The 20,721-nt window shown below is 51.8% G+C and overlaps 5 protein-coding genes across 5 annotated transcripts; 2 read left to right on the top strand and 3 right to left on the bottom strand.

The window, feature by feature from the left end:
• Positions 1–230: 230 nt before the first annotated feature.
• Positions 231–3,254, bottom strand: AA0111_g6694 (tRNA wybutosine-synthesizing protein 4; the record flags this gene model as incomplete). The annotated part of the gene is made up of 3 exons (XM_028652944.1): positions 231–2,731; positions 2,790–2,807; positions 2,858–3,254. The coding sequence occupies 3 exons, from the start codon at positions 3,252–3,254 to the stop codon at positions 231–233; spliced, it is 2,916 nt and encodes a 971-aa protein (XP_028505870.1).
• An 850-nt stretch (positions 3,255–4,104) lies between these two features.
• Positions 4,105–5,590, top strand: AA0111_g6693 (Autophagy-related protein 18; the record flags this gene model as incomplete). Its single annotated transcript, XM_028652943.1, has 5 exons — positions 4,105–4,150; positions 4,202–4,356; positions 4,405–4,564; positions 4,609–5,479; positions 5,536–5,590. The coding sequence occupies 5 exons, from the start codon at positions 4,105–4,107 to the stop codon at positions 5,588–5,590; spliced, it is 1,287 nt and encodes a 428-aa protein (XP_028505940.1).
• Positions 5,591–6,113: 523 nt separating this feature from the next.
• AA0111_g6692 (hypothetical protein) lies at positions 6,114–7,329 on the top strand (the record flags this gene model as incomplete). The annotated part of the gene is made up of 2 exons (XM_028652942.1): positions 6,114–6,303; positions 6,362–7,329. The coding sequence occupies 2 exons, from the start codon at positions 6,114–6,116 to the stop codon at positions 7,327–7,329; spliced, it is 1,158 nt and encodes a 385-aa protein (XP_028505941.1).
• A 7,226-nt stretch (positions 7,330–14,555) lies between these two features.
• On the bottom strand, positions 14,556–15,617 carry AA0111_g6691 (hypothetical protein; the record flags this gene model as incomplete). The annotated part of the gene is made up of 1 exon (XM_028652941.1): positions 14,556–15,617. The coding sequence occupies one exon, from the start codon at positions 15,615–15,617 to the stop codon at positions 14,556–14,558; it is 1,062 nt and encodes a 353-aa protein (XP_028505938.1).
• A 2,323-nt stretch (positions 15,618–17,940) lies between these two features.
• On the bottom strand, positions 17,941–19,452 carry AA0111_g6690 (hypothetical protein; the record flags this gene model as incomplete). Its single annotated transcript, XM_028652940.1, has 4 exons — positions 17,941–18,071; positions 18,122–19,098; positions 19,167–19,301; positions 19,352–19,452. 4 exons carry the CDS (start codon positions 19,450–19,452, stop codon positions 17,941–17,943), a joined length of 1,344 nt encoding a protein of 447 aa, XP_028505939.1.
• Between the last annotated feature and the right edge of the window lie 1,269 nt (positions 19,453–20,721).

The raw sequence follows: 20,721 nt of genomic DNA, 5'->3' as shown, positions 1-20,721 counted from the left end.
CCAAATCACATCAAAATCCACCATACATTGCGTGCCATTCACACTCAGTACTCTTATATCGTATCAGTCATGTTAGTAGTGGCCAATGGTGCAGGGTAAAGGCGAAAGAAGGTAAAATGAAGCTTCCAAAGATGTTGTGGACGCGATTTGCGTTCTGAGAAGACATCGAAATCAGAGAAAGCCAAATAGAACTGTTCACAGATTGCATTTGCCGATAGCATACGTACTATCTATCGCTCATCTTCCCTGCTATCACTCGTTCGCTTCTTCTCTCCCAGCTTTTCCGATCTCTCCGATATCTCGTCCGCAAGTCTGGCTAGATAAAACTTGGACACGTCGACTGGTAGATCTCTGAATGCTTTAACAATCTTCTCCACGTCTCTTCTACCGTTTTCATATGCTTGCAAGTCTCTATTTCCGTACACATCCTTACCTGCCGCGTACCCCTTCTCCAGCCCCTTCCAGAATACGTTGACTGCCACGCTAACGCCGTCTTCCGGTGTAGCTGTATGACTCCACATGGGTGGTATGTACAGTATGTCACCTGGCTTAAGTGAAGCAACGTGGGGATGAGTGCGTCGAAGCTTAGGGTTTTTAGAGGTCAAGACATCGATATTGGAGGATGAGCCACCAGGGGGGAAGTCCAGTAGGGACACATCGGTAGGTGGATAGAGAAATAGGGTTTTTGAACCGCGGATCTGACAGAGGATGTTGGATAGGACGTCATAGTGTAGCCATAAGGTCACAGGCCCAGAGATGCGAAGGGGTGAGCTGTGGTAGTTCTCTTGAACTATGTTGCACACAGCGGGCACACGGAAATCGTTGGAGATTGTCGGAAAATCTTCTTCAAGTTTGGTGGGCAGCTTGTTCGGCTGACTTGATGACACAGCACGAAGATATGCATGAGACCCTTGTGCTATTCCGCCCAGAAAATCTGAGACCGATCTCTTGATGTACGAAAAGTTCTTGTCCTTGAATGTCATACGGTCTGAAGAGCACTCGTGTATGACGAGTTCCCTTTCTGGGCCAAGCTTCTCTTTTAGGTAGTCAAGTGTCCATAAGTCTGTGCACGGACCGATATCGAGGCCTTCGATGATGGCCGGTTTCAACGACGCCGTCAGCTTCGCAAAGTCATCTGACGACTGGATTTGCACTCTGGCAATCTCAGTAGTATGTGCAGCAGTAGCAGGTCTCTTTCTCGCTTTCGCTTCCCCTCGTTGGCTTTTGGTCGTCGTTTCAGCAGTGCTCGCTTGTGCTGTGCCTTCTGTGCCTGCTGCGCCGCTGACCTGACTCGGCACAACGCGACGCCACGGCTTAGCCCCTTGTGAAGGACCGGGAAATATGGTCATCGGTTCTTCGTTCCAGTAGCTTCCCATTGAGAAGCATACCGCCCCTCCTCCTGCAAGCACAATCTCGCCTCGAGATGTTGAAACCGCCCCTACACCCACTAGCAAAGGCCATGCTGTTGGTGGTGAGACCTGCATACTGAGGCACTCCACTTCGATTGCCGTGTCCTTGCATGTCAAGAGCAGGAAGTCGTCTGATAGAGAGTGGATATGCTTCTTTGAAACACCTCCAATCAACATCAGGGAATCATTCCAAGGGACTAGATTGGCACCTATACGCGCGCATGCAGAGTTTTCCAAGCTGCTGCGCACATCATTGGTGCGGTGCCTAAAGTTGAGTCGTGGTGTTGGTGTGGCGGAAACGGACCACTCCCACACCGCGTCTTCCATGACCACGCCGCTCTTGTTGGCACCTCCTATCAGCAGCCCCCAATCTTGAGCAGAACCGATCGTGGAAATCGCGGCGCCGAAGCGTACAGACGGGCACGGTCCGTCAACGGGAATGCTGTGCCATCCGTTGTTGGCAGTCCATAAGGCGCAGTAGTGTTCGGCATCGAGTACTGTGCCGTCACTGGCTTTGCCACCGAAGACGAAAACACCATGGGTCTGTGATTCCCCACTTCCTAATGTAACAGCTACAGCGCAATGACGATATCGCGCTGGCACAAGGTCATCCACTTTGGTCCAAGCTCCATGAGCGAAGAGCCAGCAATCTGCACAAGCCTGGGTAGGCGATCCGCGCCCTCCGACCAACAACGCTTCACCGTTGTGCATTGATGTGATAGTATGGCACATGCGTGCAGTAGGTAGCAAGTCACAAGGCTTGCTGATACGATCCCCGTTGTGATCTTCCCGCCTCAGGACATCCATATCGGCGAGACGAGCACGCGTCCCCTGACCTCCGTGGAAGGCCACCGAGTCCTTGTCAACAGCGAAAGCTGCTGTGAAACGTCGTGGTGTTACGGCACCAGTGGATTGCTCTGGAATCTCAAGGGCTATACTCTGCGCATCGATAGCCTTGCTGCACTCTCCGGTGGCTGCTACCTCACTGTGGATCGATTCGGGCGTTCTCCGTTGCTCCGAATTCGAGGCGACGAGTAGGAAATAATGACCGCCAAATAGCGCGAATTCTTCCCACTCGTCAAACGGCTCTATAGCATCCAGCCCGCTTCTGAGCGCGGGAGGGGTAAAAGCATCATCGGACCAAAGGTCCCATAGATTACGGGCCATGATTAGAGTTGGCCATCCTGCATTACGAAAACGAGTGGCTTGCTGAGTTAGCGATGAATGCAACTTAACCGCGTTGATTGATGCTTTAAGCTTGTCGAAGTGAGACAGCATAGTCTTGGCAAAGGGATGGGCTGGGCCTTGGGGAAGGTACTGTTCTATGCGATATGAAGTCAGTAGGAAAGCAATGGTATACATAGGTGAAGGATCGAGTACCTAGTATGCAGAAGCGAGCTGGATCTGTTAGCATACCACTTTGAGCAGAATTTTTGGAGTCCGCGAACCGTCTTCGATGGTACTAGCCCATCGTATAAGTGCATCAGAGTCGTTTAGCGGCATATAGGTAACGGACACCTCGGCGACGAACAGGATCGAGGACGACGGAACATCAAATTCGGCCCGCAAAAGACGTTCGAGTGTCACGAGGTCTTTGAGATCACAGCCCAATGCCATGTACTTGTCACTACGGAGATATACAGGCTGTTCGGCATGGCGCAGTTTGGTCTTGAGCAAAGCGTCTCGAAGAAGACCATTGCTGAGCATGGTATCCCGTTTCCGTTGCATCAGCTGTGGATAGTCGACGTCTACAAAGGTTGCCGATTGCGTGAGAGGTGCATATCTGTGCCAGAACTGGAATGGCAAGGGGTCGCTTTCAGAGTTCAGTATTTTTTTTTTTTTCATGTTGCCAGTGGGCGATGAATGTCTTACTCACTATCCACATCCCAAGTTCACAACAATCTTTGGCCTTGAATTACCTTCTTCTAGAAACCGACGGACCGCCTGTTCAACAGCGTGCATGCGTAGCCAGTATCCTCGATTAATCAACGGGTCTTGAAACGCGAGTCGAGCATCAGTGTACGTTCACGTGGATTCGAGGCAGAAGTCACCTACTGCGTCGAAGGAACTTTGGAACAAAAGGCTCATAGAAGTCCGGTTCATGACTGAGATACAATTTGGACACACTCCTTTTGGAAACAATGCTGCTGTCATTCGTCTGACGTGGATATTAGTTACTTGGTTTTGAAGAGGGACGCTTGGCTGAAGAGGCTGGGAAACCTCACGTTCATAATGTCAACATCTCTTCTCTCGCGCAGTGTCTTCTGCTTGCCCTTGGTCCTCGGGAGGACCTTGTTGGGCCGCATAGTGTCTTTGGCCATGTCTCGGATTGGCAGATGTTGCCGACATGGACGTGGGAGAGGAATGTTTTTGTGGTGCACCAGCCACGGCGCGGGGCTTAGCTGACGTCGGGATCCCTGCATGGGCGCGTGAACCATCGTCAGACAGTGGTAGCGGCGAGCAGCGCATAGCTCCAAAGTATCTCCATCGCCCACGCACGCAGGTATACACTCATGCTGATTTCCGCATCGCCATCGCTCGGGTCTGCGCTTACCTCTGTACGCTGCCTATAGGGCTGATCTCTCGCGAACGGCTGCCCAAAGCTCCACCAACCTCGCACGCGCATATAGTCCCCAAGCTTCGTAGTACGCCCAAGCACGCAGTCGACACCAACACACCGACACGCACGGCAGTCATGAATTTTGTCACATTCAACCAAGACCATAGCCATCTGGGCGTCGGTATGCACCACGTCTACGTCAAGCTTCATCCGTACTGACCAGCCGCTGCAGGCACACCTAATGGCTACCGCATATACACCACGGACCCGTTCAACAAGCAGTCCGAGTCGCGCGAGGGAGATGTCTCGAGCTTGGAGATGCTCTTCTCGACATCGCTAGTTGCTCTCACACTGTCGCCGCGAGTGCTGCGGATACAAAACACAAAGGTTCGTTGGCTAGGCGGCCATGGCTATGCAGGTACTGACACTGTCAAGAGGCACTCGACCATATGTGAGATGACCTTTCGAACAGCCATTCTGGCCATGCGGATGAACAGGAAGCGAATCGTAGTTGTGCTCGAGTCGGAGCTCTACATCTACGATATAAGCAACCTCCAGATGCTCAAGACCGAGAAGACGTCGCCTAATCCGAATGGTACGTCGAGAGAAATGCTGCTCTACAGTTGCTAATAAGCATAGCGATATGCGCCCTATCCGCATCATCTGAAAACAACTATCTTGTTTATCCGCTACCCACCAAAGCCGCACCCGCTACCTTCCAGCCGCCTTCGCATGCGCCGCCCAAGACTGATCACATTGCGCCCACAAGCGGAGAGGTCCTGATATACGATGCGACAAAGATGGAGGCAGTCAACGTCATCGAGGCGCACAACTCCCCACTGTCCTGTATCGCGCTGAACAGCGATGGCACCCTGCTGGCGACGGCATCAGAAAAGGGCACCATCATCCGTGTCTTCTCTATACCCGATGCACAGAAGCTGTACCAGTTTAGGAGGGGTTCCATACCAGCTAGGATATACAGCATGTCCTTCAATTCCACGTCGACCTTGCTCAGCGTATCGTCAGCGACCGAGACGGTCCACATCTTCCGCTTAGGAGCGCCCAACAGCAGAAGTAATAGCGTCTCTTCCGGGCCCAGCAAGCCCATGGGGGCGTCCCATGCGCGCAGCAATAGTCGAGCGAGCCAAGAGACAGAGGACGAGTTTGGTACGAGCACGGCAGATATAACGTCGCCAGAGCGGAAAGCCATCAATCCCACGTTTGGTAGCTTGATACGACGCACATCGCAAACCGTTGGAAAGTCGTTCGCTGCTACTGTCGGCGGATATCTACCTAGCGCTGTAGCAGAGATATGGGAGCCATCGCGCGATTTTGCTTGGGTCAAGATACCGCGCTCGCCCACGAGCTTGTCTTCAGGGCCTGTTAGAAATGTAGTAGCACTCAACAACAACGGCCCTCAGATCATGGTTGTCACCAGCGAAGGCAACTACTATGTCTTCAACGTAGACTTGGAGAAGGGAGGCGAGGGGACGTTGTACAAACAGTACTCGTAAGTGGTTTATCAGTTCACTGTTACTGCCTGGGACATGCTAACGTTGACTGTAGCCTTCTCGAACCGAACGAGCTTGCGGCAAGCAACTCGCAAGATGTGCCAGAGTAGGCTTCGTACCGGTGTCGATGCAGATTTTCCTCATGTCCTTGTTGTTGCATTGCCTGTGGCGCATTTGGTCCTAGATTATTCCCCGTGGTGTGGCGCATATGTTTTTTCAGTAGTACCATAGTCTCTATTTGCGTGCGGATGCGCATTGAGCAGCTCCTTTGCCCAGCAATATTACCTGCTTTTCTTGCAGCACATAGATGCCAATGGTGATGTCATGGAAGTAGTACAGTTGAAACTTTATCGAGTTTGGCACTTGCATCGTGCATGAACAGATATCGTGAGGCTTGCAGATCAAGATCGAACAGTCCCGCATGTGCATTAGCGCGCCCCGGACCCCGCCGACGCGTCGTTGGTCGCTGCCTGCTGTCCAAGTACGAATGCAATTGCACCTTTTATGGTTTGACGCTCCTTCATATACACCACTTTCTTACAACACCTCTACCACCTGCAACTGACGCTACAAATTCTCCGGGCCACATCTCACAACCTTGCAGACCCGCAGCACATTTCGGCATCTGCAACCATGGTAACCCAAAATACTACAGGCAACCCGCTGAGCTCGGGTTCGCTCGCTCTCTTCATGGCGACGTCACTACCAAAAGGCGATTCTTCACAGCTCAAGAACGGAACCGAAGCTGTCGCATTGTCTGTCCACGCTGGCATGCTTGCCGTTGGATTCCGTCTCATCGGACTGGGCGAAGACGAGCGCATAGGTAAGCATCCATCTTTTTTTGCTCCGCTCGTCACTTGTCATAACTCGGGAACTCATAGAAGCGCACGCAGACGCTGAAAACCCTTCCGCATTACCCAAAGAATGGAACGCATCCTCTTCATACGCTTTTCGATACGCGCACGCACAATCAGCCATGGAATACCTTGTCAAAGTCAACAGATTGGGAGGCAAGGCGGTCGTCTACGCCCTGGCGCTGGGCGATGACAAGACTACACATTTCGAAGTTACAACCAAGGATTACATCTCAGAATCACAGCTACCGTTCAGCGTATCTGAAGACGCGTCAACCGATGACGTATCGCAGAAGGTGCAAGAGCTCTTCATATCCCCAGGCAGGCTGAACGATCTAGGCTCCCTTCTCAAGATCTCCATCATCCAGAAACTGGCACCTGGGTTGAACAAGCCAGGATATGAGGAGGCCAGCGAGGATCGAGAACGCACACCCACAGCAGATCAGCAAGAACCGCAACGAGGTCAGCCTGCGAATCCACGGCAACCCCCCAACGAGCCAGAGCCTGCGCGGCCATATCCGTTCCATGACCCTCTCGCCGCGCGACCAGGATCTGGGCGGCATCTACCAGAGCCCATACCCGGCTTTGATGACGAACTGGAAGTAAACCGGCAACCAGGTCGCATGCCTGGTAATAATCCTATCAACATCGGCCACGACGACTTGTACCCACAAGGTCTGGGACCGAACGATCCTCTCAGACCACACTTAGCAGGCGGACTGCCGCGGCCTGGTGGTTTCGGCGGTGGCGGTATGCATCCCACTTTCGACGATCCACTGTTTCGTGGTCAAGGCGGACAGGGCGGGTATGATCCGAGAGCACCACCCGGCGCTCGTTACGATCCGATGGGACCTGGTGATCCACTGAGGGAGGATAGAGGAAGAGGCCCCATGTTCCCAGGCGGAGGAGGCTTTGGCGGACCCGGTGGTTTCGGCGGAGCAGGTGGACGACCGCCAAATCCATTCGGTGGCTTTGGCGGTGGAGACTTCATCTGAGCGCTTCGCAAAAGTTTGCATGTACGAGACGTGAGACGATAGGTCGAGAAGACACGAAGAAAGACTCACGAATGACGATTGAAACGGCAGAAACATGTGGCGTAGGTAATTCGAGTGCATGCGGCACGGGCAGGGCGGTGCTGGCTGCGCCACTCCAACACCGCATCTCGGTGCTTGCGTAGGTACGATAAGTATGTAGATGAATATGTAATATATTTAGAACTTCCGACATTCACACCCGAACATCTTCTGCAATCATACTTGTTTGGCGTCTCCACGCGCCAAATGCACTGGGTTGAGCATTAGCACTGCGGCTTAGATATGTATAACCGCCTGCAGATGTTGACCGTGGTTGGAGAATATCTATAGTCACTGGTTGCCTGACTACCATCAGTCTATTCTAATCATGAGCTTTGAATAGATTGTCGTATGACGTAGTAGAGTATGCAACAATGCATGGCTGTGAGACGTGTGAGAGTCTTCACATGACTGCAGTACTTCTATAGCCAATAAAGTACCCCTTTATACATGTAGAACGACGGCTGTAGTCACGGCTAAACTGTTTATACCGTATATCGGAACCTGCATGTATGTGTGTAGTAGTCCTTCATTCCGAAACAGTGACCCATCAACGTCTTCAGAATTAGTGACTGGACAGAGGCTACCAAGATTTGAGCAAAGGGATGTCTCGCTTGTGCTGGGCCGCCACTGTGCAGACCCCAGAAAAGCCACTCCATCATTTTCAAAGATGGAGACTCGGGGCGATCAAAAAAGCTCTTTGCCAGTCTAAGATGGGATCCCTGGTCCTTTTTCTTCTCGTGTAGACCATGCAGCAATGCGACCTAGTCCACTCACTAACGATACCAATACTGTTCTCGTGTAAAGAAAATGAGGCGCATAAGAACCTCGTCTATACGCAAGGGTTGACTCGATACGTGAAAGGCGCAAGTTATCCACGTGCTTCACCGCTCAGTCTCGTGGCTTTCTAAGGGAGAGGTGAAAGGCAGAGGCGATGGAAGTTTTACCCCTTGCATATTGGGAATGTTCTTTCGACGCGGGGTGGACTCATGGTCTCTCCATGAGGAGAAGCTTAGCGAGGAGGGTGACGATGACGAGCTTTACAATAGCTTTGGCACACGGTATGCTACCCATTTCTGATTCGGCTCCGAAACAAGGTCGGGAAGGCGAATGGCGGCTTACTGACTCGTTCTCTTCACTGTCATTCATTGATATAACTTGGGGTAAGGAGGTCTATTTACCGTCTCGTTGGGTTCGCACGGCATGTGAGACCAAAGGGTCACCCTGAGTGTGGTGGCGATCAACAAACACTACCGGTGGCTCGAGTAGCGGCTGATTGTTCATGGCCGGTGGCTGCTGAATCACTCATGCAGCTTCGCAGTAACTACCTCCTTGTATCTAGCATATCTTACTGAAGAGTCAGACGCTTTTTGGTGTGATACCAGGCCCCAGTGTTTGATATCAAACAGTGTGGGGGCTGAGAACGCGCTTGCGCAGTGCGTCTCTAAACGCGAAGGAAGAATTCAGTGACAATGACATGACATCATAGCATGGAAAGACAGGTGATTGTGGTTGTCACAATGATCAGTATACTACCGTTGGAGAATCGGCGCACTTCGCTTTTGCCGCTGCGTAGAGGGTGATGGATGTCTTGCCTGCTGCCAGATGGCAGCCTCACCCGCGAGGCACAGAAGCTTACCTACACTTCCTCTTGTTCCCGCAAGGCTGTCTCAGCCCACTTCCCCTCTTTTCTTGGCCGTGTCTTTCTTTCAATGGAACCTGACGGATGCCAAGGGCGCCATGTCTTGCGTTCGGATCCGAAGATACAGGCCCGAGGTAGTGTACATGGTACTCCGGATACAAGTGGAGGGTTTGAAACTACCATTTTAGCGTGGAATGCTACCCAAGCCGGCTCGAACAGCTGTCCTACACGGGAGCATACAGCCTGGAAATGTGAAAATTTCGGATGCCGGCTTCCTGAGCCCTGTCTGCCGCGAGCCGTCACGGCGTCTAAGCGCGAACGGCTGAACCGTTAGGAGGGTAAATTTATCGCCATTCACATCCAACATCAACACGTACAATTGGCCCATCGCTTGCCGGGTTTGGGTGCCACCTGCCTAGGTAAACTAATATGCATTGGATCATTCCGCTCGATTTATGCAATTATCCATCTTTTGTCTCATCCTACGAGCGAAAATGGGGCTAAATGCAGGGCGGTTGATGATAACATTGTGCGATGCGGATCGGCGGACGGTAGGCGCGTAATCAATGGCTACGAGAAAGCACAGCACGCTGCACGTGGTGGTGATGGTCACATACCAAACGGAAGATTAGAAATGTCCTATCCTCATCTCTCAAAGTCGCAATAATCCGGCTGTGACCGCTGTTGCGCATGGACTCTTGCCTGTGATGGGTCATCGAATTGGTACTACGGTGTCTACTAAAACTTCCTTTCGCAGATTCTCTGTCTACGAATGAAGCTGAATAGCTCGAAAAATTTCGCACTGGGTGAAGCACCTTGTCGGGGCTCGTGGATAGGTGCGTGCCGACGTGGTTTGGCGAAGGAATCGAGTCTGGATTGGTGTAATAATGTGTGTGAGCGCCGAGAGATCGCTACCAGTCTGCTGGATATGTTATCATCTGAAGTGCAGTATGCGAGCCATGTAGCCCGATATCGATGTCTAGTGATTTGTGTTTTCGACGCTCGTACGATAACTAGGCAGGAAGCCAGGGTTGTGCTTCCCCGCAAGCGAGATGAGGAGATCCAGGTTCATCCCCCACGGAGGTTTCCTGCCTGCGCTCGGTTTGCGTTCATCGTTTGCTTTGATCGGGCGGCACAGTTTCGCGCGCACACTGAGTCGACGATCTCGGAGGAACATCTGTTTGTGGAAAGTGAACGGTCGCGGGAGTTTCCAGCTGCCGTACCGATCTGGCTGTGCCGCAACGTTGTAAGATTGCAAAGGGGGCCGGGGATGTTATCGGACGATACTCACGCTTCAACGTCTTTTGCTTGACGCTTGACGCTTGACAAGGCTGTTCTTACAAACATCGAAAGGTACAGCAACAATGTTGGACGGCAGCCTCCCAAAGTGCCGAAGCCAGGCAGACGCCGTAGGTCTGTCTGCCAAGAGCCCTAACTATTTGAAGATGGTCTCCGAGCCCAGTGAACCAGGCTGTGAGGGTTAACGGAGATGCCGCCAGCATTATTCGCGTGCAAGGCTAGGAGAGTTACTACGGTGTCATGAGGGTGACGATGTTTTCGACCCGATAGCCCGAAATGCATATCGCGCTTTTCATCACTGCTTTTTTATGGCCAAAACATACACACATAAGCTGCATCAGAGAGAGTTATCTTTTTGAGTCATGAAAGTAGTCAGCCTCGTTTGAGCCACCGTTCCTGGCGTTGAAGTTTTTGGTGGGCGTGTGCATGATGTGCAGACTAACTGCAAAAGGTATGCACCTCGCTGCCTTCCTTTTCGATCGTGGAGAGTAATCTGCCAAGTAATCAGGGTTGCAGTCGGATTCCAAGCGTACCCAGCTCCCGGAATTTGGGGTGGGTTTTGCATAAAATTAGTGTCGCAAGAGAGTGCCAGATCCAGCCCGGCTTACATCTGTATGCGGTAAGCAGCCCGTGCATTCTGTAGTCCTATTGGCCGGGGAAGAGGCAAGCCGTACCCGGAAATAGTAAGCTGTCTTGGGCAATTCTTACGGTTGATTCATGGTATACAAGAGGTACCCTGATGAGCCTCCAACGGGCTCCGGAGATATGTGACATAATTCCCCGTTTCGGCGCCACACGAAGAAACATAGTACTCCGAATGAATCACGAGAACGGGCGTTTGGAGAGTTCATCGTCAAGGCATTTTCCTGTACCAAGCAGAGACACACTTTGTACCCAGAGAACGTTGTGTATTGTGTGTGTTCTAACTACAAAACCTCGTAATCGCAGAGTGAGGACAGAAAGCCGATCGATAGCTCCACCGGCGCTGCAAGGTATCGTGGCCTGCCGCTAAGCGTATGGCGCCGGCATCCAAAGCCACCGCGAAAGTCAGTCTCCACATTCATACGTGTTCTGCCTGTCACAAGCGCTCCACAGCGGATCGATATAAGCCGCTAGCGCTATGTCTTTGGTCGATGTGAACACAAAGAAAGTATTTGCTGATGAACGAATAAACGGGGGGCCTGATCAGCTATGACTTCACGCACCTTTCGCTCTACGTACTTCACGACGAGACAAGACAGTGTAGAAACAAAAAATCTTACTAAAAGTGAATGAGGTCCGGATGTACTTTTTTGCGCTCAAAGTCAGCTTGGATAATCGTCAAGTTCCGCAGACGCGGGGCATGAGCCTCCTAGATGTGACGTTGTTTTTAGCTGCGTTTGTACGCAACTCTAGCGAGCCGGCGTCTATCGCGGAGTAAAGGCGCGGCTACACATCGCTAGCAGGGGTTTTGCGGCTCGCGCGGGCAGCGGAAGCTCCATGTCTCTTAACGCCTTACCGATCGACTTGGATCCCCAGAAGCGCCGCTTAGCGCTTTGCGAGGTGCGATGCGCACCGGATGGCGCCAGCAAGAGCGCGTGCATACTCATCGCGTGGTATTGCATTCGGTGTATCCAGTGCCATGTGTGTGGTTTCCCAGCGACCTGAACACGATGTATTGAAGTTGTCGTGCACGCCAAACTTGTTGTTCCAGCCGTTTGCTTTGTGCGTGATGTTACAACGAGGATATTGACGGTTTGTCAAATTGTAGCCTCGTTGATACTTACACTATCCGAGCAAACCGTTCAATCCGTCTTCAGACTTTTTATGATATAAGGGCGCGACAAGTGGCCTTGCCGAGTAGGTACCTGAATACATATGCGCCTTGGGATGCGGGAGCAACCTAGGCCATTTATCCTACGCACACTCTGCGCAGATCCTGCATCACGTTATTACACTTGTCTAGAACTTGGTCCTTCAGGCCAGGTTCATGGTGATGCGTAGCCGTGACTTACAGACAGCCATCTGGGCCGCTAGTTGTTTGTTCATGAAACAAATTGTCTGTACATATTCCATCCAAAAGAATCATGCAGCTGAAGACTAAACGAGGTCGAATTTGTTTTGTACACTACGATCAACTATTGCATCTATCTTCCCATCAATACGGGGCAGTAGATTGCTTGAGAGATTGCTGACTGCGTAAATTGCATGTGGACTTTCCGGTCAACTCATTGCAGGCACCTTATAGGTTGCACATTACAGTTGGTTGTATATTGTTGAATTTGAGTGACCAAGTCAACGGTACTGCTTGAGTTGCGCACGGTGCAATGTTGCAACGAACGAGACTCGACGCTGTAGTACAAAAGACCCATGCATGTCAGCGACGACCAGTCGTAGGACCTGGCGGAGACAAGCTCGAGCTCTTTCAGAATGGTACTGAGTCAAACGAGTTCAACCATGAAGGCTGAAGCGATTCTGGTATAGGCAGGTCATTAGTCCCCATCAATACATGCAGACCGTAGAGTCAATGTGGAAGCAACTGCGAAGAGGTGCCGACGTTGCAGTGGCCTGAACAGCGACCTAACTGTTGTGCATTGCAGCAGAATGTCTCAGTCGAGGTAGTGTTGGCCAGCATGCATTGAGGGTCCGGCCCGGACAGGCGACATGTTTCTTGATCCCGCGGCATAGAAAACGTCCAAGGCCGAATGGCTAGCCGGAACGGAATGTGAAGGTCCCGTATCTTCGCACCCGAGTATCGTCACTCGCATCAAATGAGCGTCACCTGAGTGGCGCCTGGAGCCAGAGCATATCTTGCTTGATTCGGCTCCCTTGGATTCGATGCCGTCATGTGGAATTGGATGGGGTTGAATCAGACGCTGATCGCATGGCCTGCATCAGTGCGGAAGAGAGGAAAGCATCTTAGGGGCCAAAAAGCGCGCAGCCGCGGGCTGGCTGCGACCCAGAAGCCCGGGTCAGGCAGCAGAAGGCCGTTATTGCGACGGGTTCTAGGTTGACGCAAAGCGAAGGGTAAGCGAAAAGAGACGCGTCGAAACGAGGGTGACAGAACGGGGAGGTCGCTGGGGGATCATGGTGGGAGGAGCTTGGCTGCCGTGACGTAGGGGGACTAGCGCTGCGGCCAACGAGCCGACATGGCTCGAGCCAGATAAGACCAGGCCAGACGACCAAACAATAAGCGCCCATGACGACGCTATGCGACTAGTCTTTGGAGTAGACGGGTAAGTTGCAGAGACAACTTCCAGGGTTAATATGTGATGTGGGTCGCGAGCCATGTGTGACATGGCAACAACACTCCAGCATCGCATGAGTAACAGCCGCCTGCTGTCCTTGTTGCCGTAGCTGCTCCGGACTAACCCTGAACTGAAGTGACAGGTAACAATATAGCCTGCAAAAGAGCATCCTGCGTCTAATTAGTAGCACCATGGGCCCGTCCGCGAGCTGCATCGCCGTGCCACAGCCCCAGCGTGTCGTTGGCCAGTCAGGTGCGGCCTGCGCGAAATCTCTCACAGCAAGGGCGCTTAATATGCACAGAACCTGCAACATTTCACAAACAGATCACATCCATGTAGTTTTAGCCTGCTTGACAAGGGCCGCGCTTCGTGGCTTGCGGTAGTGATCCCCGGTGTATCCCCGACGCAGGTGGGTTGTACAGAAAGACGTTATGGGCAGTGCCGGCTTATTGCAACCAGTCTGTAGGAATCGATCTCGGTGGCGTCCTTGAAGTCACCCTGGACCGCCAAGGCGTCACGCTAGACGAGCTGTTGATGATTTGAGTTTTCTGCATCACAGAAGAGTCCTGAAGCAGTTGCAAACAAGCGTGATCATATTCGCATAGGAAACGAGAGGGCCATCATGCGATGAAGCTAGGCAACCTCACTACGTAACTGCAGTCTGTCTATCGCTCTCACATTCCTTGGAGCGCACCAAAACGCCGTAATACAGATGCCCACCCACGCAGTACAAACAGAATCTTCAAATCAATCAGCAATAAGAATCTCCATCTCCCATAGTATAAGCTGTGATAAAACCAAATCGCTTCGAGCATGCTCCTCCGTGCCGTATATGCCAACTGCTTCGTTATCCCAAGCTCCAGCGATCGAGTAGGAGTCGCGTGGCAGCTGAGTCCGATCTGCATTAGAGTTTCGAATGTCCGTACGTTGTGTCTTCCACCGACACCTGATTGCGGCTGGGGCACCCATCCGTCTTATGTCTAAGCATTTATTAGGGAGATGAAAGGAACAAGTGCTCGAATCGTTACTGACCTACTGAGCGTGTCTTTGCGTGGAAAAGCAGCGGCGCACTTGGGACATACGTGTGGTCTGACGTCCGTATGCACGCTTTGATCGTGTCGAGCTAGATCGGTCTTGCGCACAAACTGTTTTCCACACTCAGGGTGCGGGCAGATATGCGCCCTCTGGCGATACGAGTCATGCGTGAGCATGTGTTGTCTGAGGTTGTATTTCCTTGCGAAGCCCCTCTCAGGGCAAAGCTCGCAATGAAATGCAGCCTTAGCAGGGTCAGTGTGTCTACGATTGCGGGCCCGTCTGCGGTTGACCAACGACGCTGTGTTGGCATACCGGGTGGTTTGTGCAATCTGGGCTTGTGGGCTACTACGACTGGCCATCAAAGGTGTCCTTTCGTAAGTACGGCCATCGCAGCTGTACATCGGCGCAGGCTCGTACTTAGACATGACAGGCTCTGGGTATGTATGCTCGTACGGATACATATTCGAGCTGAGCCGCTCTGGGGCTACGGTAAGTGGTTGCTGCCCCGACGGAGGTCCACTCATTGTGACTGGCGCTTCTGTACCGTATCCAATATGAACTGACGAATTCCATGAAGAAGCCTCCATCTTCAAATCAGGGTACGCCGAGGGCTTTGGGCCACTGGGCGAATAGGCGGCAGAAGACATGGCGCGCGGGCTGTATAGTGGTGGTGATGTGGGAGGTGAAGGTTGAGCGGAACTCCACGGCACTGGCGAACGAGAGACTGGATGGTCGAAAGCTCCTGAAAGATACGGCTCTACGATAGGCTCTGCAGAGGCATCGTTTGAATAATGGCCACCCCAACTTTCTGATGGTTGAGGTGATGGAGGCAGAGCGTTTTGTACTGATTGTACTTCATATAGACCAAGACCGTGTGTGTAGTTCGGTCGCGACTCCTGTCGCCCTGGTGAAGGATAAGGCGATTCAAGTAGGGAGCCTGTCCGTGACGTGTGTTGTTGGTAGGGCGAGTTGAAGGGTGGCGTAGGCTGGTCCGCGTACGAATACATGATGAAAGGATATGGAAGGGATTGATGCAAACCGCGTACTAGGTCTTTGAAGTTGAATAGTTTGGCGAGGAATGAAGGTAGGCAAAGATAGGAATGATGTGGTAGAAGCTGGGTGAGGATTCCAGCTGCAGGGCGTTCCGGGACGAGTTATATCTGTTCGATGCAAGATGCAACTTAATCCAAGATGGAACCGATTTGTATGCTGCGCCAGTGCGTTCTCAAAGAGTACATCCAAACAGTGGGCTTCTGGGTGTTAGGCAGATTCTGAAATTATGTTAGACCGCGCAGCATGAACAGGGAGCTCGAGCCGCCTACGCGGCAGGCGCCTGTTAGCTTCATGGGGCTATGAAAGAGTGGCAGGGGCGGAGGATGCTGGCTCGACTAGGGTGAGTGGGTAAGTGAACCAGACGGTCGGGTAGCTAGACCTTAGCGGGCCGAACACAGCATCCTTGCTCCGACCGGAGCTTGAGGCGCAAGAGGAGAGGGAGGCCGTACCCTTGCTCGATGTGCATCCCCATGAAACTGCCCAGTCTGGTGAAGGATGTCTTTCCTGCATCTGCCGTTGATCATTCAATGAGGTGTGGCCCCGACGCCGTTGTTACTGTGAGACACCAACATCTCATTTCCATACACGCTTGTTTGAGTAGCTTTTGAGACGGACAGATATCATCATCTTGATTTTTAACCGGATTCACGGTGCTCGTACCTAGCAGAATGTACCTATGTTCCCGCGGCTGCAAGCGCCGGCCATCAAGCGACCGATGTGCTCGCTTCGCGTTGCTGTTGGGCCTGTGACACCATCGCAGTAAGTTCTTCAACTTGCGCCGAAAGCTTGAGGACTAGTGTCTTCAACTGAGCATCTGTTTCTGTAAACCCTGCTGGAGCCTGATTCTTGTGGGGCCTCCTTCCAAGCATATTTGGTGCATCTGCCATCAGTAGGCGTGGCGAATTGACAGGCAGCCGGAGAGCCCTTCTAGGCAGCGTAGGTGTTTGCGGTCCACTGAAGGACGTCACTTTTACACGGCGATTCCGGGTGTCGGTAAGTTGCTCAAAAGCCCAGATTGCAGAGACGAGAGGTAAATGCGTAGCCTTCAGTAAGACGATCCGAACGCTCCTAAGCCGCTCCGAGGGCAAAACGAGCCGCAAAGGTCGAATGACTAGCGGGATGAGGTTCTGGAAGCCGGTCAGCCTTGCAAATGGCGGGCACAGTCACAAGTTCCAATGCATCGTGGGTTTGCAGGGGTTCACTGCGTCCTTGAGTCGAGAAAGCCTGAGCGGCAGAACAAGGCTTGCCAGTGAAGTGACAACGGCAGAGCATCCGCCGACGATACTGTCCCTACGAACAGACCAGGAAGCTTTGACTGATTGGTTCTAAGCGCATTTTCCACGATGGTCGCAGAGGCTGTGTCAATTGGCCGTTGCACGACCCGGCGCTTAATGCCCGCTTTAACCTCCCGATAATAGCACTGAATCACACACTTACCAGTGGAGGCAGAAAGTACGTCAACCTGTTTGAACTTGATGCTTCGAGCACATATACGGAGTAGCTATACTGTTAGTGCTTGTTGAGCGGCACATTGCGATTGTATCAACGTACATGAAGAGATACTCGTCTCGCGCATGATCCAAAACCTTTTCCTCGTCAATATCGATCCTCTTGAACGCAATATAGCAAGAGAAAATATGGTATAGCCTGTTGTTCACGGGCGACAGGGTAGGAAGCAACGGTTATGGTTGTGGGTTTGCAAAGGTGTGGCTGTATCACACACCCGAAACACCAACCGGAAGAAACCAAATGCGCTTCCCGATGTGAGTGCACTCTGGGGGAGAGTGCGGATAGAGATGGCGCAGTGTTGGCCGTTGTGCTGCTATACTTGGCATGCATAAACATGCATGCAACTTTGGGAATGTGGAGTAATGAGAAATGAGAAATCCCAGTACCTTACTCAACGAGTTACTCAGAAGCGATATCAAGGATGTGATGAGAAGTATGTTCGTCAGAGTCACAAAGATCAGCTAGCGTGTATATCAGCAGACTGTAAAGTAATGCATTCCAAATAGTTGCCTCACCATAACGGGAGGACCGAAGAACGGCGAGCTATGCAGGGTTAGCGAACCATCAACACTACTGTTCGGCGAAGTACGTACATCTCTTCGGCGACATCTGCAGACGGCTGTTGTCAGTCACTAGTCATGAGGCGGTGAATGCCTTCTTGGTCGTTGTCTGGGATTTGACTCACCGAATCCTAGGTAACTAGAACTGGAGGAGCATTAGCTGGTGAGGTAGCAGCAGCAACGTCGGTTCGCTTACCCGAAGAAGACCTTAATCAGGATCCAACTCTACAATGTACGAGTCAATAAATTGCACATTGGTAATCTTGATGGAACAACTTGCCATTTGCTTGGGGTTGAATCTGCTGTCACGAGCTAGCAGTACGAAAGTAGTCAAGAAACCTGTTTTTGGTAAGCATTGAACAAGACTGCTTCACTATCGAATGGCTTACCTAGATACAAGATTACTACAAGGGATAAAAACTTGACGAAATCCTTGGTCATCTCCTTGAGGCATGGGATGAGGGTTCCAAAGTAACGATTGAGACTCAAGAGAGCAAAGATGCGCGGCACAAGGAAAAGAGCCTCTAGTCCGAGTACGTCGTATGCGAGATCGATGGTTGCAGCGTTGGACGTAGTCAATCCAACGATCCTCATAATGCAGAACACTAAGCCGACGACAACGATGCTGATGTCCCAAGTCCACCAGAAGTCCGAGGCGTAGAAGGAAGTCTGCCCCGCATCAAGCCAGTCGGCAAATTCGTCGTATGCGAAGCTGGCAATCCATACGTAAAGCAGTATCTCAGGGACGGTGACCCTGGTGTTGTTGCGCTGCACCAGCACTGCGTAGTATAGTCCTAAGAATGCCGCAAAGAACAGTGTCTCGAATATTTTCAGATATAGTGGGACGCGTAGACGTGAGAATGGATCGGCCTGTTTCCGATTATATTTCTTCGGTTTCTTCTCCGAGTGTAGATTGAGGGTCTCCCAAAACACGATGTCGCCCTTCCACAAGCCGTTGATGATCTTCTGGACTGGTCTTTGTGATAGGAACTTTTTCGCACCGGATACAGTCGCAAGTTCCAGCGCACTTAGGTTCTCGCATCGCGACATCAATGAGCCGAAGCGAGATCTGGAAGAGTCTGTGTGCCCAAAATAATCGCCATTGGATACTGGCAGCAGAGGCGACCGCTCGTCCGCATGTGGGACATCGCGTCCGTCTTCGTACGTATGATGGTGGCTCGATGCATCTGGAGTGTTCGGGGCTGTTGCAGGCGGGAGTTCTACTAGTAAAGACTCGATAATATCTGCCTCTTTCAGATTCGTCAAGAACTGCCAGGCGACGAATTCGCATGCATAGCCTCGCGCCTCATTTACACCAGGTTCGTCGCTGGCTTCCTCCAAGGCTGAGAAATGCCCTTTGAGGGCGCTTGAGGCTGGTCAGCTCTTATCACTCGTTGGAGTTCCATTGATCTGGTATGGGTTGCTTCGACGTACAGGAGAGCTGACACGAGGGCAGGGTGATCGACTTGGGTAGACAAATATAGGATGAGAGGCTGAAGGGCCTTTCCCTCTTGCGATCTACGCAAGTCTTCGAAAGTATGCGGCGTTTTGATAGTATGCTCAAAAAATCTGAACTCGGGTCAGGTTGCTGAATGGCGCATTCACATGCATGAACTGACTGGCACAGCTTGTCCGCCAAGTCTCCGAAGCACTCGTCACCGACTATCTCAGGCACACCAGTCTCATCTGCAGGCCATCTTGGCGTGGACGGGATTGACATGGTCGAATATCCTCTGGGTAGCTTGCAATTGAGAGAGTCCTGTGTCATAGGGCCTCTGCAAAGATTCGCGACGCGTCCGCGGTGGGGACGCGGATGTACCCGCAATGGTCATAGCTTTCTTGGCAGCCATCACTCTTTCCCTTTGCTTTTGATCTCGCTTGCTCACACGACAGACTTTTGATGTTCGTATGAATATCATGCGTCTTCGGCTGCACCCTCCTGTACTCTCACTGGCTCATGCGTGAACGACCATCCTATCTACCATGGCCCATAACGCTGACTTTGTTGGCAATCGTTTGCGACTGAGCGTCTTTCTTCAGTGTATGGAACATGGGGAAATGCCCACCCGCCCGTCACGCTTCAGGCGATCTACTCAGATAATTGCCGGACCGGCCAGGTCTCTTGCTTCGCTGTCCCCTCGAATCAATTGTGACGTACCAACCCCAGAAGCGTATAATGGACCGCTAGTGTTGACCTCCAAAGCATCGATGGAGACAACGGCCATCATGTCCGATGTGGCCGAAGAGGCTGCGACAGACGATGAACCATTGGAAAACAATGTCAACAAAGAAAGAGAGAAAACCTCGGAAGATTCTATCCCAACTACCGTTGCGGAAGAAACAACAAGAAATAACAAAGGGCTATCGAGCAATCCGAAAAGGCGTCTACCAGTGAATGAGCTCGCCTTGTTGCGGACTACAACACTTGATGGACTGCCCACGCCGGTTGTAGGGATGCTTCGCGGATGCCACTAGAACAATGTTGTGACTAGCTAACGCTACTTGACCTCAGGATGCCGCTGTCAACTTTACTACCCCCATCGCTGTAATCGATCCTATCGAAGAGAGTCAAATGCGTTCCGCAGGTAGATTGAGTGATGAAGTAATTCAGCTTTATCTTAACGCTAAAACTGCTGACAATTGCACAGACTTCTCGCAGCTTGATCGTCACTGAACGCCGACCATCACATCGTATAGTTCACTTGTCGAACATCGTCCGCTCACCAAATGCCATGATCTCAAAAAGTCCCGCAAAGCTCTTTAAGGGTTCCTCACCACAATCCAATGGCAAACCACGATATGATTCAGGCTACCGAAATGCTCATGACGGGTTTGTGGGTTCTGAACTGCAGCTCAGTTCCGCAAAAAGATCAAGCCGCCGAGGAAGAGCAATTCCGACCAAGCGAAACAAGCCTAGCATCATGCGCAAGTTAGCTCTAGAAGCTAGGCCCTTGTCTGTATCCCCAGACTATCCCGTGGCTATCTCTAG

The sequence above is a fragment of the Alternaria arborescens genome (assembly GCF_004154835.1).
Source record: "Alternaria arborescens strain FERA 675 chromosome Unknown contig_14, whole genome shotgun sequence".
NCBI lineage: Eukaryota > Fungi > Ascomycota > Dothideomycetes > Pleosporales > Pleosporaceae > Alternaria > Alternaria arborescens.
The sequence above is the reverse complement of the archived record's forward strand: the minus strand, read 5'-3'. Positions and strand labels throughout refer to the sequence as shown.